The 20,298-nt window shown below is 35.4% G+C and overlaps 1 protein-coding gene across 1 annotated transcript; it reads left to right on the top strand.

Annotated features, from left to right (window-relative positions):
• Positions 1-899: 899 nt before the first annotated feature.
• On the top strand, positions 900-16,490 carry LOC114268745 (putative caffeine synthase 5). The gene is made up of 4 exons (XM_028209955.2): positions 900-1,172; positions 2,356-2,754; positions 3,346-3,618; positions 16,095-16,490. The coding sequence occupies exons 1-4, from the start codon at positions 1,086-1,088 to the stop codon at positions 16,440-16,442; spliced, it is 1,107 nt and encodes a 368-aa protein (XP_028065756.2). The 5' UTR covers positions 900-1,085; the 3' UTR covers positions 16,443-16,490.
• Positions 16,491-20,298: the final 3,808 nt, after the last annotated feature.

The following is a 20,298-nucleotide window of genomic DNA, read 5'->3' as shown; positions in this document are numbered from 1 at the left end:
TTATCTGTCTAAGCGCGATTCGAGTTAAACTCGAATTACTCGAGTTGTTCGAATTGTCCGAGTTGTACATGAATTTCAGTTTTTTTTTTTATAGATAAATTATTAATTTATTAAAATTAAAATCTATTTACATTTTTTTTAAGAAAATCATTAAAAATATCAAAATAAATTTATATAATGTAAGAGAGAAACTGCAATAATAATTTTTACAATTTATGAGTGAAAATAAAAAATGTAAGATTTTTTGTTACTTGTATATATAATATATATTCAATATGATTTAATAATTAAAATTATTTTATTATCATATAGTGGTTAATAATTTATATGTTTATTCAATATTTTTATATATTTATATATGTATAATTCGAGTTTTGGGTTACTCGAATTGTTTGATATGTTTGTCCAAATCCTCTCAAATTTAATTCAGACTTCTGAATCTTTGTTTAAACCCGTATTGAATTCAAAAATATCTTGTCTAAATCTTAAAAAAGTTAGGATTACACTCGACTTACTCAAATTGAGCTCGGCCAAGTTGTACCCTTTGAATTTAGTGCTCCAAGAGCAAGTTTTATTTTATTTTATTTTATTTTTGTGGAATAGAACAATACTCGAAAAACACTAACTCGTTTGGTATATAATAGTTTTAGTTTAAAAATCAAAAAATTACTTAAATTTTTTTTAAAAAAAAAACCGACAACCTATATCAAAAAGTTAAAAAAAAAATTCTCTCTACTTTTTACATATGTTTTCGTAAAAAATCAAAAAAGTCATTCAAAACATACTAATTTTTTTAACTCATATTTTAATAAAAAAATTAAAAAATTACTAAAATAATCTCTTCCCAAGCAAGGCCAACGTTCTTTCATAAAGGACAAAGTGGCCAACCACATCCGACTAATCGAAAATAGAGAGAGAACTGGCAGCGGACTAGGAATTAGTTTATAACCACATACCTAAAATTGAAGCAACAAAGTCGAGAGAATTAATAATAATAATAATAATAATAATAATAATAATAATAAAGGAAGATGCCATTGCAGTTGGCAACACACACAACCTGAGAGAGAGAGAGAGAGAGAGAGATGATGATGATGATGGAGGTGAAAGAAGCGTTGTTCATGAACAGAGGAGAAGGAGAAAATAGCTATGCACAAAACTCTTCTTTCACAGTAAGAAAATGTTTGTATATTTGTATAGTAGCATTACTCTTCATGGTATTTGGAATTCTCACTTCTTTGAAAATTTCTGCTAACTCAACGATTGTTATGCCTTGCAATTTGTATCCAAGTTATAGCTTTTGTTAATGAAATAACAGTTTTGAAGTTTTATTGGATTGTTAGGTTGTGCCTTTTTTTTTTTTTCCACTCACTAAAATAATTGTGGATCAAACTTTGTTCCTCTAATTTTAACTACAATAGGAACTGTAGCCATGTTACTAATTGGACAACTTTATAAGTCACTGACAATAAAAAATAACTTGACGACTTGATATGAGTTGTTGATAGTTAAAAATTGTATCATTAAGATAAAATGACGTAACAAGTCACTGATAATAGCATGATATGATAAGTAACCGATATGAATTGATTCATGTCACTTTATAATATTTTTGTCTGTGATTTTATGTCTATTGTTAATGAATTTAATAAACAAAAAAATAGATGTTACAATGGATCATATGCAGCATTGATAGAACTCCCGATTAGAGAATTACAAGCTAATTCTAAAACTCATATGTACTTAAAAGACTATAAATAGATCATCTGGAGTGAAGTTGAAAAATGAAACTCCAAGACCTATATTACTGTTTTACAATTCGGTTACTCGGCTAATTTGTCACAATGTACATATTACAATCACATGTGAAATCGCATCTTAAAAACATAATTTTAATTACAGTATTGAAATCGTATTTTCAACATACCACGTTGGCGCCATATGCAATGCTAGTGGATGGTTGGGGTGGTCATATCAAAATAAAATCATATCTTTAACTTGCAATTTTATATTGAAATTGCATTTTGAAAATAAGTTTTCAAAAAAATGCACTAATTTGCTAAATGGTTTGAAAAGTGTAGTATTTTTTATAAATAATTTTGTTTTTTCCAACATTTATAAATTAAAAATAAAAAAAATTTAAAAAAAAGGCGAATCTTTAGTTTGATAAGTAACAACACTATTACACACCAAAAAAAATCCTTAAATAATAACATGTGTTAACCTAATTTATTTTAAATTTATCATACATCATACAAGTTTAAATCTACACCATACACTTTAATACTTTAGTGATAATTGCTCGGATTATATAACTTTTTTCGGAACAAACTCAAAAGTTGTTCTCTCTTGCAGCAAAAAGTGGCCTCAATGACAATGCCAGTGCTAGAAAATGCAGTTGAAACTCTCTTCTCCAAAGATTTCCACCTTCTTCAAGCTCTTAATGTAGCAGACTTGGGTTGTGCAACAAGTCCAAACACGTTCACAGTGATTTCTATGATCAAGAGAATGATGGAAAAGAAATGCAGGGAATTAAATTGCCAAACACTGGAACTTCAGGTTTACTTGAATGATCTTCCTGGAAACGATTTCAATACCCTCTTCAAAGGCTTGTTGTCTAAGGTTGTTGGCAACAAATGCGAGGAAGTTTCTTGTTACGTGATGGGAGTACCGGGGTCTTTCCATGGCCGGCTTTTTCCTCGTAACAGCTTGCATTTAGTTCATTCCTGTTACAGTGCTCATTGGCTTTCTCAGGTTTGTACATCCATTTGTTTCAACTAGTAACTAGTAATTAACCTTGTACTTACCAAATTATCCTATGTTAATTCCCATCACAATATGAGCAAAGGATAGTTAGATGTTGGTCGCATATTGTGATGGACACATGAAAAAATTTCATTGACCACGCCATGCCACTAGTGAAAGATCAATATTATATTTACTCTAACTATATGACCGGTACTATATGTATTTATTTGTATTTGTTGTATGGATACATATAAAAGTTTCTTAAAAATTATAAAATTATTCAAAATATGTAGACTCAGAAAAATGAGCAATATAAACACGCGTAAAAAGGTCTTTTTCTATGTCTTTCCCAGTGTTTATGGAAAATTTCATGAAGTTTGAAATTTTCATATGATGGGCTTGGTGTATGTGCCAACTTAATTAGGATGTGCTTCTTAACCAATGAATGATGCTTTGATCCTACTCTCTTTTTGTTAATGTAATATCATTGTACTGCTTGTATAAGTTGTATTACTTATTTCATATAACCCATTTGCTTTTGATGTGTAATAAGCTTGCACACTAACCATTTCAATGGTTTCTTTGGTGAAATAAAAGGCACCAAAAGGACTCACAAGCAGAGAAGGTTTGGCATTAAACAAGGGGAAGATTTACATATCAAAGACAAGCCCTCTTGTTGTAAGAGAAGCCTACTTATCTCAATTTCATGAAGATTTCACAATGTTTCTCAATGCTAGATCCCAAGAGGTGGTTCCAAATGGTTGTATGGTGTTGATACTTCCTGGTAGGCAATCTTCTAATCCTTCAAGCATGGAGAGCTGCTTCACTTGGGAACTATTAGCTATAGCCATTGCTGAATTGGTTTCACAGGCAGCTGTAATTTTTAACACTTCTTTGCCATTAAATGTTTTCGTTTGATGTTCACAAGCTCTTACATACCTCTAGAACACAATTTTTCTAGGCCTAAAAATGGTAAAACATGCAAACCATAAACTGAAAATTCCCTTAGGTGCCGTCCACGAAGGTCTGATTTCGCTTGTTATATATTTTTTGTGCAAAATTTCTCATTTCTCAAAATTGGTTTCAATCATTCGTCATTACTCTCAAAATTCATTACAGACATATATAAACTATTCTTTAATTTACGGATTGCCTGAGGATAAAATGAAAGTACCTGTAGTTAATGCAAAAAATAAATAATAAAATAGTTTGGCTAAACCACTATTTTTACCTCAAGATAATACTTCAACAAAATGCTAGTTTAATTCGAGCCTGTCCTGGAGTTGGTGCAGCTATACCTGAGGAAACCAAGGAACTAACTTAAATAGGTCCATGTATGCTGGTTGAGAATGTTTCTAGTTCTCAGCCTAGCTTTGTCACTACTCTTGTGATTTCATATGTTATTGTTGCACAGCTTTGAATCTCATATCATTGAAGTCAAATGAAGCGATCAATGTTTGACAGATGATTCCAATCACAAACAAAAGGGATTCATATAAATGATATATAGCATTAAACATATGCAAAAGAATGTGAGCTGGAAATTTGCCAACAGAGAGTAATATCATCAAAATTGAATTGACTAATAGAAAAATAGAATTAATATCTCATTCTCCACAGTTTCTTCTTCTAAAAAAAGTAATGAAATAACTAGTGCCTGATGCCAATACAGTAATCCTTCATGTTAGGATCCTTTTGTTGTCAAAATCCATGGATCAAAACCAAGGTTGTTACAGGTTTCAGTTTTCCAGTTTTTTCAAATTTTTGGTCTCTCCGCTCGAGCGGGGAAAGGTACGCTCGAGCGGGAATTAGAAGCTCTCAGCATCTCTGCAGTCGCCTGAAAATTACTGGATGGTGTGATTCGACGCTCGAGCGTGGAAACTGCCGCTCGAGCGTGGAGCCTGTATGAAATCACAAAAGTTGAAGTCTCCGCTCGAGCGGGACGACCCACGCTCGAGCGGACAGCGCGATCCCAGATTCTATATATTCGCTTTGTGGGTTTGTTTTAGGTTTACTTTTCCTAGATCTTATTCAAGAGTCCTAGGGTTTTGTTTGAGGTGTACCTTTGAAGTTTTGGTGAGTTTTCCTTGATGTTTTCGAGAAGAGTTCTTCACTCATGATCTAAAATACATACATCAAGGTGTTGGTTACTTTATATTCAAGAGAGAGTTCTCTTCGGTGGATTCCGAAGATTCTAGCGTATAGTTTTCAAAAGGCGTTTGATTCTATATGTGAGTGAGGTTGTGGAATCAACTTTAGGATTGATCAGTTCCGAGACGAAGTTGTGGAAAAAGAGTTACAGAAGATTCGAAGACAGATTGACTGAGTTGGGTAATTTGTATGATATCTTTGTAATCTTTTTACTTCAGTAGTGGATTGATTAGTGGCGTTTTGCCCGTGGTTTTTTAATCACAGTTGGAGGTGTCCAATTGTGGTTTTTTTCCACGTAAAAATCGTTTGTGTCGATTTATTAATTATTCTGAAAAACAAACAATCTAAATCATTTTTGTAAGTGCTTGTTGATTTAGATTGTGTGTTTTGAATTTTTGGGATTTGGAATATTTTTAATCTTGATCTAATCACGAATCACTTAGGATTTTCAATTGGTATCAGAGCGGGTCACTCTTTTTTTTAAAAAAATATAGGAGTGTGATTTTGTGTGACTAGTATTATGGATTCTATTCGTGAAGGTAACTCGACCCATAGACCACCTCTACTCGATGGTACAAACTATTCTTACTGGAAAGCTCGTATGAGAGCGTTTTTAAAATCCATCGATGAGAAAGTCTGGCACTCCGTGATCTATGGGTGGAGTGAACCTACTATCACCATTGATGGTGTTAATATTCCTAAACCCCTTAATAAATGGGACACAATTGATTACCAAAACTCGAGTTGGAACAGTAAGGCTCTCAATTCCCTGTTTTGCTCCGTCACACCTGAAGAGTTTCGACGTATCTGCACGTGTGAGGTAGCAAAAGAGGCTTGGGACATTTTGGAAACGATTCACGAAGGTACGACTTCTGTCAAAAGGTCAAAACTTCAACGTCTCACCTCCGCTTTTGAAACCCTTTTTATGCACGATGAGGAGACGTTTGATGATTTCTATGCAAAGCTTAGTGATATCGTGAATTCCTGTTTCACACTCGGGGAAAAAATCCCGGAAGCTAAAATTGTTGGAAAAATTTTGAGGTCTTTACCCGAGAGGTTCCAACCAAAAGTGACAGCCATTGAGGAGGCTCAGAATGTTGATACCCTCAAGCTTGATCAATTGGTTGGAAACTTGCAGACTTATGAAGCACACCAGATTTCAAAGAAAAAACAAAAAGAAAGTGTGGCTTTCACTAGTGCTCATGAGTCTGCAAAAACTCCGGAGGCTGAATTTGATTTAGAGTCTGAGATGACGGCTATGTTTACTAAACAATTTAAAAAAATTTTGAAGAAAAAGAAGCCTAATTTCAGAGACCCTATTTCAAAAGACAAGAGTAATGAAAAACCCAAAACTTTTCCACCAAAACTTGCTTCAAAAACTGAAAAGAAGATTGTAAAGGGGCAAGGGGTCAAGTGCTATGAATGTCAAGGTTTTGGTCACATTGCCCTTGAATGCCCTTCGAAAAAGAATCGAAAGAAAGTCTACATTGTAACTTGGGATGATGAAAGCGGGTCGGAGCAAGAACCCGAAGAACCTGAATCTGGAGAAGACGTGGATAGTGCCTTCATGGCATTTTGGTCTACTTTGACACCACCTCCTCCAAAGCCAGCAGAGTTAGCTCGTGGTCAGAACTTGCATCTTCCTCCCACCTTTGACGGGAGTAACTACCTGTTTTGGAAAATCAGAATGAGAGCTTTTCTGAGAGCTTTTGATCCAGAAGGCTGGCAGGCCATTGAAGAAGATACAGACAGGGCTGACAATCCGAGCAATCAGAGAGCCCTGATCACTATTCGTGGAGCAATTTCTACTGAAGAACAACAACGGATTGTTCGTTGCACAAAGGCTAAAGAGGCATGGGAAATTTTGAGCCAATTCCATGAAGGAGGAAATTCACATTCACCACCATCTAGCAACTTTTCAGTCTTAGTTGCTAGATTGGAAGAGGCAAAGGAGAATAAAGAGCAAAAAGAGGATGATGAAACATCTGATGACAATGATGAGATCAATGGCGATGAACTACAACAAGCTTACGAAAAGCTATACGAGGAATCTCTGAATTTATCCAAAACCAACGACAAACTCTCTCTCAAGATCAAAACATGTGAGAGTGAGAATATCAGGCTGAAAAGAGAACTTGTAGCAGCAAAGCAGAATATCGTCAAGATCTCGAGTGACAGGCAAGACTTATGTGGAAAACTACTATCCTGTGAAACTGAATGGAATGAACTTCTGAAGGTGTATTCCACATATGAAGAAAAGCTTGAAAGTCTTGAGCTGTCACAAGCTAGATTGGAAGAGATAGTCTGTCAAAAGGATGAAGAGCTCCGTGTTGCTAGAGCCACTATTGCCATGTGGAACAAAGGTTCAAAATCTTTAGAAGACATCCTCGGGTCTCAACAAATGGGTTGCGACAAAAGCGGGTTAGGCTATGGTGCAACAGCTCACAAGGAACAGGCCTCTACTTCAAATGACAAGAAGACTCAAGCAAAGGGAAAATTGAAGGTGGACCAGGCTGATCTCTCTCTTCGTCTACCTAAAGCTGGTAAGATCAACAAAAATGAGGTAAAACCGGTTTTTATTTGTCATCACTGTGGTAGGTATGGCCACATTCGTCCTTATTGCTATGAATTGTTTGGTAAGGTGTCTCAAAAGAGTAGAAATTCAAATACTTTTTGGGCTAGGAGACAACCTTACATGTTTAGGCGGAATACCAAGACTAAAAAGATTTGGGTGAGAAAAGATGATTTCACTTGTTTAGTTGTTCACACTGCTCTAAAAGCACGTGATTCACACATGTGGTATCTTGATAGTGGGTGTTCTCGTCATATGTCCGGTAACAAATCCTACTTCACCTCCCTTGAAAAATATGAAGGAGGAATTGTTACCTTTGGAGATGACGGCACTTCGAGAGTCATTGGTAAGGGCTCTATAAGTGTTGCTGGTCTTCCCAAGCTAGATAATGTTCTACTAGTTAATGGTCTTAAAGCAAATCTTTTAAGCATTAGTCAAATGTGTGATTCCCATCATGAAGTATTGTTTTCAAAAAATAAATGTGAAATTTTGGATAAAAAGGGAAATACTGTCTTACATGGGGTTCGCACATCTGATAACTGCTATGGGATTGTTACTACTAATGATCTCACTTGTCACTCTGCCATCATTAGTAACATTGACCTGTGGCATCAAAGATTAGGTCACATGAACTTCAATGACCTAACTAAGATAGCCAACAAAGAGCTTGTGAGGGGAATACCTAAACTGGGTAAGAATTTGAGCCATGTGTGTGGACCATGTCAACTTGGAAAGCAAACCCGTGCCCCTCATCAAAAGGTGAATAGCTTTACAACCAAACGTCCTCTCGAATTGGTTCGCATGGATTTAATGGGTCCTACTCGCACTGAAAGCATCGGAGGTAAAAGATACATTTTTTTAACTGTTGATGATTTTACTCGATTTTCATGGGTAAATTTTTTAAAGGAAAAATCTGATACGTTTGATGCTTTCCAGGCCTTAGTCTTTAAAATCCAGAATGAACAAGGTATTTCCATTGATCGTATCATAAGAATCCGAACCGATCATGGTCGTGAGTTTGAAAATAGTTCGTTTTCGGATTTTTGTGATATACATGGAATTAAGCATGAATTTTCTGCACCCATTACTCCACAACAAAATGGATTTGTTGAGAGGAAGAACAGGGTTGTTCAAGAAATGGCTAGGGTCATGCTCCTTAGTAAGAAACTTCCTCCAAAATTTTGGGCCGAAGCCATAAATACTGCTGTTTATGTCATAAATCGCGTGTATTTAAGGCCCGACACTTTACAAACTCCATATGAATTGTGGAAGGGCTTGAAACCTAATGTAAAATACTTCAAAACTTTTGGGAGTAAGTGTTACATCTTCAAAGATAGAGAGCCTTTGGGCAAATTTGACTCCCGAAGTGATGAAGGTATTTTTCTAGGGTATTCAACCTGCGAACTTCATCTTTAATGAAATCTATCAATGTGGTTATAGATGACACAGGTGCACCTACTCCAGCAACAAATGAGGATGTTAATGATGAGTCTCCAATCTTGGATACGGAATCACAAAATCAAGGAGAAGGTGCGGACCCATCACAAGAAATGGTTACAGAACCATCTTCACAGGTAAGGTCAAGTCCAAAAAGTGCTCCAAGGGACATCACTCCTGTTGCTCCTGTCACCGCAAGTCCTGAGCTTAAACCATCAGCTAGGGTGAAACTGAATCATCCAGCTCAACAGGTGATTGGAAGTGTCTCGGATCGAATGAAAACCCGAAGACAGATTCGGGATGAGGTATCACATATGTGTTATGTTTCATTAATTGAACCTAAGAATTTTAAAGAGGCCTTGCTAGATGATAGTTGGGTCAATGCTATGCATGAAGAATTAGGTCAATTTGAACGTAACAAAGTTTGGACTCTAGTTCCCAGACCTAGAGACATGAATGTGATAGGTACCAAGTGGATCTTTAAAAATAAATCTGATGAGAATGGTACAGTTGTTAGGAACAAAGCTAGGTTGGTTGCTCAAGGCTACACACAAGTAGAGGGTGTTGACTATGATGAGACGTTTGCCCCAGTTGCACGTCTCGAATCTATTCGTATTTTGCTTGGTGTTGCATGTTTTCTTGGCTTTAAATTGTTTCAAATGGATGTGAAAAGTGCCTTTTTGAATGGGTACTTGAGAGAAGAGGCATATGTTGAGCAACCAAAAGGGTTTGAGGACCCTAAATGTCCTAATCATGTCTACAAGTTAGACAAGGCTTTGTATGGATTGAAACAAGCCCCTCGAGCTTGGTATGATAAACTTACTACATTTCTTCTTGACAATGATTTTCAAAGGGGTAGTGTGGATAAGACTTTATTTGTGAAACATACTAAGTCTCATATTCTTGTTGCTCAGATTTATGTTGATGATATTGTGTTTGGATCCACTGCTGAACATCTTGTGAAATATTTTTCGGATTGCATGACACATGAGTTTGAGATGAGCATGATGGAAGAGTTGTTTTATTTTTTGGGTCTTCAAATTAAACAGTCTCCTTCAGGTATATTTGTGTCTCAGTCTAAGTATGCGAAAAATCTTGTGTCTAAGTTTGGTCTTGAGTCTGCCAAACATGCACGCACTCCCATGAGCACCAGTTTTCACCTCTCCAAAGATTCCTCTGGTATTGATGTTGATCCTACCCTTTATAGGAGTATGATAGGGAGTCTTTTGTATCTCACAGCCAGTTGTCCTGATATTGCTTTCAGTGTAGGTGTTTGTTCCCGTTACCAAGCTAGTCCTAAAGAGTCTCATCTACTTGCTGTCAAACGCATCATTAAATATGTTAATGGGACTTTGGGGTATGGGGTTTGGTTTTCTACTGATACTACAGTTGAAATTACTGGTTTTACTGATGCCAACTGGGCAGGGTGTGCTGATGATAGGAAAAGTACATCTGGGGGGTGTTTTTACCTTGGGAATAATCTGGTTTCCTGGCATAGTAAAAAGCGAAATGCCATTTCTCTTTCGACTGCTGAGGCTGAGTACATTGCTGCAGGGAGTTGTTGTGCACAAATGTTGTGGATGAAGCAAATGCTTCATGACTATGGGATAGAACAGAACACTCTTACTCTTTTCTGTGATAACACAAGTGCCATAAACATTTCAAAAAATCTTGTCCAACACTCTCGCACCAAACACATTGACATTCGTCATCATTTTATTCGAGAGTTAGTGGAAGAGGGCCTTGTTGTTCTTGAGCATATTCCCACTGAGCATCAAAAAGCTGATATTTTTACAAAACCCCTTGATCTTCTTCGGTTTGAGTTCCTTAGAAAGACCTTGGGTGTCATGCTCGATCACTAGAGTGTTACTTGTTACTTGAGTAGGTGTAAGCGTTTTGCCTTATGTATGCTTGGATGTCATAATCTCGTTGTCATTGATATCTGTTGTACTTACATCCAACTTTTTATGTACACTACTCATGCTGCTTATAAGATCTCATTGTTCATTGGTCATAGCTCATTTTGAATGCCCATGCTCATTAACCTCATGATCTCATTCTGTACACATCCTTGAGATTAATTGTTGCAGGGGTTTCCGCACATGTGATCAAAGTTCTCTATGGATCACTAACAGTGTTTCTTAAACTTTTACAGTGGAATTGACCGATACTAGTATATCATGGGTGATGTTGAGTCTCTTAACCATCTACCATCTGTTTTCACTTCCACGGTTTCTCCCTCTGTTCCTTGAAGTCCGGGCATTAGGAAAAGGCTACCTCAGAGGCACCAACCAGGCCATCCTTTATGATTTCATTCTTCTCTGGTTTGGTTTCCATACTCTTGAGCGTGAAAGCCACCAGGGAGTGCCCACAAGAAAAAAAAAATGTTAAAAAAAAAAAAGGGACTCATTGATTGAGGGGGAGCCTCCGCATTTACTCAACAAATACCCCGTGATTCCTAGTGGTTTGACTTTTCTCTGTATTGTTGAGTTACTCTTGATGGAGGTCCAGCCATCCGATCACTACTAGGATTAACTCTAGCTCAGTGACATCTCATGGATTGCACGCACACACATTTTTTTGTGAGCTCTCATGTTGGATTTTGAGTTGTACATTCTCATGTTGCTTATGATCATTGATTATTTTTTATCTGTTTTGCTCATGATGTTCAGTGTCATTTTGTTTTCACAACTGCAAGTTTCCAGACTTCATGAATTGCGGATTATCTCCTCTTAGTATTCAATTCTGGCTGAATGTGCTCATCTACTTTTGTTTCGGGTCTCACCTCTTGTTATTGAGTATTTTGTTTTTAGTTTAAAAAAAAAAAAACTTTTGTTTTCCCCGCTCGAGCGGCACTTTTTACGCTCGAGCGTAGTTTTGGGCCTTGCAGTAGTTTGCTCTCTGCCTTACAGTCCTGAGAGGGGTGTTTTGAGGCTCGAGCGCTTGTTTTCCCGCTCGAGCCGGTCTCTGCGTGTTTTGTCTCACGCTCGAGCGGCAAATCGTACGCTCGAGCGGACTGGTTTTGTATATATTTCCCTCCTTCGTCCTTTCAGTTCATTTTTCTCCAGTACTCTCTCTCTCCTAGGTTTTGTTTTCTCTTGCGCTTCCGTTCTCTGCTCTTCCGTGGGGTCTTGGTGTTTTTCGTGTGTTTACCACTTCTCAGGTTTGTCTATTCTCTCTTCTCCTTTGCTGTTTTCGGATCTCTGTACTTTGATCTATTCGTCTCTGTTTTTTTTGTTGTTTTCCAGTATATAGATGGGTCTGGTATGCGTCTGTTCCTCTTGTTGACGGTCCTTCATTGTTGCTTTTGCTTAGTTAATAATGCTGTACTGTCCATATCTTGCATCTAGGGTTAGTCTTTTGGGTTTTTTGCTTGTTTTTGATTAGTTTTGAAATTGGGGATTTTCGTCTACCTCTATTATCATGTGTTATTTTTTAATTTATTTATTTTTGCTTAAGTCCTCACCATGCTGCATACATGTTTGCATTCTCGATTTTTTTCCCATGTTGCTATATCATTGTGTTACTAATGTTCTGTTGTTTCTCTTGTCCTTGTTGGTTTTTGGTTATATTGGGTTGGGGTTTGTTTGTCCAGTTTAGTCATGTCCACCTTCAAAAGACGTAAGTCTACAGCCACTCGCCCTGCCTATAACACTGACCGCTTCCCGTCAGCTGAAAAAGCCAAGTTATACCGCGACTCCTACTCCTCCCGCTCCATCCACCTTGAACGTAATGTTCAACCCTCCACCTTTGAGTCCATTTCTATCCGATCCTTCTTTGATTATTTGGGTGGGGATCATGTACTTTTGTTCTCTAGGTCACAAAATCTTACTTGGGTTCGGGAATTTTATTGCAATATGGAAGGTCTTAATGACATTGGCACATCTTTTAAGACCTGGGTTCGGTCCAAGGAAATCACTGTTACCACTGACCTTATCCGCGAGCTTTTAGGGATTCGTGAGAGATTTCCTATTTTTTACCCTTTTCCAGTGCGTCCTATGTGTGATTTTGATGAGGTTGCCCAGTTTCTTTGTGGATGTCCTCGTTCTTGGCCTTCCGGTTCCTTGATCAAACAGCATGAACTTCTTCCACAATTTAGGTTACTCAACCTAATTGTGTGTGCTAATATCATAGTTACCACTCACTGCTCTGAGATTAACCAGGATCAAGGCTTTGTTCTTCAGTGTATAGCCCACAACCGTCCCATTGATCTTGCCACTCTTATCATTCAAAAGATGTTTGCTCCTTTTGAGCGCAGCAATCTTGGCTTACCCTATGGTTGTCTTATTAACCGCCTTTTAGCAAAATTGAAGGTCCCTGCGTTTGATGAGGACGAATTTGCTTCTCCTTCCCGTCCGTTTACCAAAAAGACTGTCTCCCAAAGTCAGTCTCACATTAAGGGGGTTCCTTCTGGTTCAGGTAGATCTGGTGCAGGTCCCAGTGCTGCTGCGGCCATGGCAGAGGAGGCCGAGTATGATGCTGCTGCTGGTGGAGATCTTGGTGAGGGGGAGCAACACCCTCCCGTTCGTACAGTTCGTGGTCAGCTTCAGTCCCTCGAGCGCTCTGTTGGTTCCCGGTTTGACCATCTTAAGGCGCGAATGGGTATATTTGAGGCCAGACTCACAAATCTTGAGACCACTACCGATGCTCGTTTCAGTGCCTTGGAGGCTTCTTCCCAGTGGATTGAGGATTCTGTGGCACAGTCTTCATCTCAGTTGGCTCAGATCTTGACCTTCCTTCAGATGCAGTCTCCCCCTCCGGCTTCGTGATCTTTGCTCTTTACTCTTTTGTTTTGTTTCTCTTTCTTTTGTTCCCTCCCGGACAAAAAGGGGGAGTGTTTTGTTGATGTTTTTGGATAACTTTAATTTTGGTACAGTTGATGTTGTTTTGTTTTTTTTTTTCATTCATCTAATCCAGTTCCACATGTTTTTGGTGTGTATGGTTGTTTTCTTTTAGGATTGTTGTTCACAAGCATGAATTTGAGCTTTGGTTGACTGTTGGATCATTGTTGGTGGTGTTGTTTTTTATTTATGTTGGAACATTGTTTTTTTTAAATTAGTTTGGAATATTGTTTGAGTTCTTTTGTGATTTTTGTAAGGATAACTGTTTTAGAATGGTTTTGTCCGGGATTTGACAAAGGGGGAGATTGTTAGGATCCTTTTGTTGTCAAAATCCATGGATCAAAACCAAGGTTGTTACAGGTTTCAGTTTTCCAGTTTTTTCAAATTTTTGGTCTCTCCGCTCGAGCGGGGAAAGGTACGCTCGAGCGGGAATTAGAAGCTCTCAGCATCTCTGCAGTCGCCTGAAAATTACTGGATGGTGTGATTCGACGCTCGAGCATGGAAACTGCCGCTCGAGCGTGGAGCCTGTATGAAATCACAAAAGTTGAAGTCTCCGCTCGAGCGGGACGACCCACGCTCGAGCGGACAGCGCGATCTCAGATTCTATATATTCGCTTTGTGGGTTTGTTTTAGGTTTACTTTTCCTAGATCTTATTCAAGAGTCCTAGGGTTTTGTTTGAGGTGTACCTCTGAAGTTTTGGTGAGTTTTCCTTGATGTTTTTGAGAAGAGTTCTTCACTCATGATCTAAAATACATACATCAAGGTGTTGGTTACTTTATATTCAAGAGAGAGTTCTCTTCGGTGGATTCCGAAGATTCTAGCGTATAGTTTTCAAAAGGCGTTTGATTCTATATGTGAGTGAGGTTGTGGAATCAACTTCAGGATTGATCAATTCCGAGACGAAGTTGTGGAAAAAGAGTTACAGAAGATTCGAAGACAGATTGACTGAGTTGGGTAATTTGTATGATATCTTTGTAATCTTTTTACTTCAGTAGTGGATTGATTAGTGGCGTTTCGCCCGTGGTTTTTTAATCACAGTTGGAGGTGTCCAATTGTGGTTTTTTTCCACGTAAAAATCGTTTGTGTCGATTTATTAATTATTCTGAAAAACAAACAATCTAAATCACTTTCGTAAGTGCTTGTTGATTTAGATTGTGTGTTTTGGATTTTTGGGATTTGGAATATTTTTAATCTTGATCTAATCACGAATCACTTAGGATTTTCACTTCATTTTTCCCAAAGACCACAAATAGAGTGAGAGCGAGAGAGAGAGAGAGAGAGAGAGAGAGAGAGAGAGAGAGTACCTATTAAAGTTCAGAAACAAAGTAGACTATTCGCCACCATCAGAGCTTGAAATGCCAGTAATTGAGGGGTCAGATTCAGATCTGAGCTTCTGGAAATCACTGAATCTTTGAAGCTTTGCAAATGTGACGGTGGAGCTCGCTACCTCGCCGGTATAGCTTCGAAATCGCTTTGATGGAGCTTCGATCTGAATCTTGGATGGAGCTTAGATAGAATCTTCGATGGAGCTTCGAAATCGCTTCAATTTGAATCTTCGATGGATCTTAGAGAGGGTTGAGAGGGAGAGAGAGAGATGTGTGCGTATAAGGGTTGAGAGAGAGAGAGAGAGAGAGAGTTCTGAATCTTCGATTGAAATCATTTTGTGTAATATGCTTAGAGAGGGTTCTGATTCAAAATAAGGTTTCACAAAAGGAGGCGCGTGTGGCTACCGTATTTGGAGGCGTTTTTGAACGCCTCCCATTATAAAACGGTGTCGTTTTGTTTAATAGAATTCGCGGGGTTTATAAAACGCTGTTAAATACCAATAACAGTGACGTTTAAAAAAACGCCACTATATCCCTTTTTTTCCTATAGTGTTATTAGCATTTTACAAAAATGAGTATTCTTCTTTGCTCTCAAAAAGCATTTCATATATATAAACTATGATTCAATCAGAGTTAAAATGAAATTATTATGAACATGTTATCACATTGACTCATATTTTACTCGCTGAAGGTAAAATATTCATAACTCAAAAACATACTAAGAGTTTGGTGCTCAAACCAGTTGGATTCTTAAAGCTTTCCAACTATTTCGAATCATGAAAAACAGAGTTCAAATGTGTCCAAAATTAATAATTTTGTGTTTAATTTTTTTCCCAAACATTTTAAAAATATAAGTCATCTTGATGAGTTCTTTCCTTTAAAATGATAAAATCAATACTTCTCCCATCATTTGTATATATATATATATATATATATATATTTGGCATAGCACTACTCTAAAATTGTTTGCTTTATGTATTCCTATCTATTGATTTTCTCTATTTCCTTCGTGATAATAGGGATTGATAGATGAAGATAAATTAGACACCTTCAATGTACCTAGCTATTTTCCATCACTTGAGGAAGTGAAAGATATAGTGGAGAGGGACGGATCATTCACAATCGATCATATGGAGGGGTTTGAACTTGATATCCCACAGATGCAAGAGAATGACAAATGGGTTAGAGTGGAAAAGCTTGCCAAGGCTGTCAGGGCCTTCGCAGAGCCTATAATCTCAAACCAGTTTGGACATGAAATCATGGACAAACTATATGACAAGTTCACTTACATTGTAGTTTCAGATTTGGAAGGAAAGATACCGAAGACCATAACTATCGTTCTAGTGCTTTCCAAGATTATTGGATAGTTTTTTAGTGTTGTGAAATAAACTGTAGTCCCCATCACATATATGCTACTAGAGAAGGAGCTGCAGGAAGCTCCCTAACTCTCTGTGGGGCTTTGGAAATGCACGTGATTAGTCTTGCTTTGGGTGCCAACCTTGTTAGGATGCGTAGTTTTGACAATGATACATCTTCTTTCCAAGCTATGTGTATCTTTTTTGATGTAATAAAATTTTATCCTCTTTGCTGTTCAAAAAAAAAATATATATATATATATATATGCTAGAGGGTTGTGCCAATATATTGCACAAGAAGATTTGAGAAGGGTCAAATATAGAAAGCTTTTTGCTCGTGTGGAGAGAGAATGTTTTCTTGATTTAAATTTGTGATACCCAAATCGTAATGCTGGGAAGAAATGAGAAGTTAAACATGAAATTTTAATTTCTTTACCTTATGTATGTATGGAATTAGTGGTTGTTTGCTAAAAATAACGTCTCCTCCAATTATTGTAATGTATTAGGATGGTTCTTGCAAAGAATTTTTTTGCCCCTTTTAAATCTCAAATTGAAATATTTTATCAATGGTATCAAAGTCATATATAAGCATTTCATTAATTAAATCATGACTATGCACGTCAAGTGCATTTGTCTATGAGTCTTTTGAAAGAGAAAAAAAAATAAAGAAACTCATATTCAGATGTAGAGGAAACCACGTGATAAGGATTTCAAAGGTTAGAATTGATGTATTTTTAAATGTTGATGATTTAATTTGAAACGATTATGTGTTTCTTTATTTCAGTGTTTCTTATGCTTTGCTACCTATTTGGGAACCTCGCCAATGTGGTAGTGTTGCTGGTTGTTCCTTATTGTTGTTCTGGATTGTACTGATTTATTATTTTGATATAATATTCCATTGTTCACTAATACAATCGGTTGCACCTTTTTTTGCTGATCAAAACAATTTCAAACAATTAAAAAGTTAGTATTTGCTTTGTTACAGAAGTCAAACTTTAGGTTTTTTTTCCCTAATAATAATAATCTTAGCAAAAGATTAATAAAAATGAAATCCTGGATTGGAAGAGGTTTTGTTTGATATTTTTTCAAATTAAGAAAATCCAATCGCAACAAACTAGCAATTATAAATTTGCTTAGAAAATTATGTGTCACTACTGTTTTTAATGTAATAGACCTCACCTCCACATTCATTCATAGATCATTTTCATGGCCAGACATCATTCAAAGTTCAAATTCCAAATCTTGAATACAATAGGCACAATCTCATTAATTGGAACAAACATGAAATGACCTATCCAGCAACAACAATTGCAAAAAGAGACAAAACACACAAGTATGTGGGACTCACCCCTTGTGATAGGGTTGTATCCCATTCTGTGTTTGATTTTTGTATTCTTAACATTACTGTTTTGATTATTTATTTATTTATTTATTATTTCTTTTTATAATGAAACCTACGCAAGGTTATAATCCTATCTACACATTATTGTCATTTTTTTTGTTTAATCGATTTGGATAAAAATTAAATTTAAACTTTTTTTTTTTACTTTGTTTTGAACAAATTCTTACAAAATTGCATTGTGGGATAGAAAATTATAATGATTTTTCATCTAAAATAGCTCTAAAACATTAATCTAAATTTCTTAATTTTTTTAAATTTTAAATTTTAGTAAATACACATGTTGAAAATTTAAAATCCTCAAAATAAAAAGTCAAAAAAACAAAAGGCTTTTCTAAATTTTTTGTTATATTTTTAAAACCTAAATAATACATGTGGCGTCTAAAAATTTAAAAACTTATTAGGTGTCAATATATTACGACACATTTATTAATAAAAAAGAAAATTTAGCTTGACACAGACAAAAAGAAAATTATATATATGTGTGTGTTTAATGCATATTTTTACGTTGGGAAACACTATGGAGCACACAGTCAAATGGTGTGCTTTATGTGCACCTTATAACTAAAAGAAAGAATGATATAATATCAATTTTCTGAGTCATAACTTAAATAAATAAATATATATATATATATATATATATATTTATGTGTATTATAACTAAACCTAACCTGAGTCATAAGTAAAGAATTCATAAGTAATAACTAAAATAATGTCATAATTAAAAAAGAAAATTGGTCATTACTAAATAAGAAAATTGTATAATCAGGGATGCACATGATACACCCATTTTAAATGGGTGTATATTAAAATTTCCCTTTTACGTTACATCAAAAATTAAATGTGTCAATTCATTGTTTAAAAATACATTAAATAAATTTTGAGACATAAATATACTTTAATAATGATATAATAGATAAGGGGGATGCACCAATAAATCCCAAATTAATAACTTATGCACTGTTTAGTCCTAAAAGTTTTCTTATAGACTGAAAGGTCCCATTACAATGTTAATAACATCAGATACAATGTTAATAACATCAGAGTCATGTTACAAACATTGGATTTCAAACATCTAATGTTCATCAAATTTCAATAATGTTTGAAAATATAAGATGAAAAACATCTAATATTCATCAGATTTCAATAAATTTTGAAATTATAGAATGAAACATCAGATCATTTACATCATTCACATCATGTTGATGTAAAAATGGGACTAAATGGAGCATAAGAAAACTTTTAGAACTAAATGATTCAACGTTTCAAAAATTAGGACTTATGGGTAAATTTTCCAATAGATAATAGATAATAGATATATTTATAAATAAAAAAAATTATTTCTTAATTAAAATTTCAAAGTTTTAATAAATATACCAAAATAATATTTTTATACATATTTTCTATTTATGTTATAAAAAATATTAAATATATATTTTCTATTTAAAATTTCCCTTTTACATTACATCAAAAATAACATGTGTCAATTCAATGTTTAAACATACATTAAATAATTGTTGAGATATAAATATACTTTAATGATGATATAATAGATATTAGATATATTTTAAATCTAAACATATAATTTCTTAATTAAAATTTAAATTTTTTTAATAAATATACTAAAATAATATTCGTATATATATTGTCTATTTATGTTATAAAAAATATTTTAAAATATGCTTACAAATTAAAATTAAAATAAATATATTGGCCAAGTAACTTATGGATATAAACCAAGATAATTCTTTAAGGATTGGCTTGAGCCGGGGATTGGAGAGACTGTTGCGCATCATGCGTGGCAGTCACTGTTGTGCGGTTAATGAAGCTTTTTTTGGCTTTCATTTCAATGATCTAAGTCGTTCACTTTTTAGAAAATACTGAGTAGAAATATACCTGTAAAAATTCAAGTTAATCAGAGATTGGTATCCTTTTCATCCAAACATATTTGTATCTAAAAAATTGAATAGTAAATTTAATTTTAAGTATAACTATGAATACAAACATGTCTTGATCAACGGGATACCGAAGTCCGAATCACTTTAATTTTTGTGTGCATATTTTACTCAATGTCTTCTAAAAATTAAACGGTTTAGATCATCGGAATAAGATCCGAAAAAGACCCCGTTAACTGCGCAACAGTCATTACTACGGATGGTGCGCAACAGACTCCACAAATTGGCTTGAGCCAAGAGTTGTTGTCATAAAAATTGGCTCAAACTCAGTATTTAGGCTATTTTTAGTATTTAATTCAATACCGAATTTCAAACTAATCCATACCCATCACAACTTGAGAAACTATGATATAATGTAAACATAAAGTTCAAATTTATTATTATCAAATATTTTTACTAATTAACTGATCAATTTTTTAGATTGGTTGCAAGGCTAGGGTTAGAATATGGCTCAAAATTTAGGACAACCGGATATTAGATAATTTTTCATACATAAATATAACTAAGGTCTCGT

This window comes from Camellia sinensis, chromosome 1 (genome assembly GCF_055761805.1).
Source record: "Camellia sinensis isolate YWXY chromosome 1, ASM5576180v1, whole genome shotgun sequence".
NCBI lineage: Eukaryota > Viridiplantae > Streptophyta > Magnoliopsida > Ericales > Theaceae > Camellia > Camellia sinensis.
This window is presented reverse-complemented; position numbering and strand designations above follow the sequence as displayed.

Excerpts from the sequence above, each read along its gene's own strand:
- LOC114268745 (XM_028209955.2), top strand. The coding sequence starts at position 1,086 with ATGATGATGATGATGGAGGTGAAAGAAGCGTTGTTCATGAACAGAGGA. Across the intron at positions 1,173-2,355 it reads CACAAAACTCTTCTTTCACA|CAAAAAGTGGCCTCAATGAC; the intron begins GTAAGAAAATGT and ends TCTCTCTTGCAG. Across the intron at positions 2,755-3,345 it reads GTGCTCATTGGCTTTCTCAG|GCACCAAAAGGACTCACAAG; the intron begins GTTTGTACATCC and ends GTGAAATAAAAG.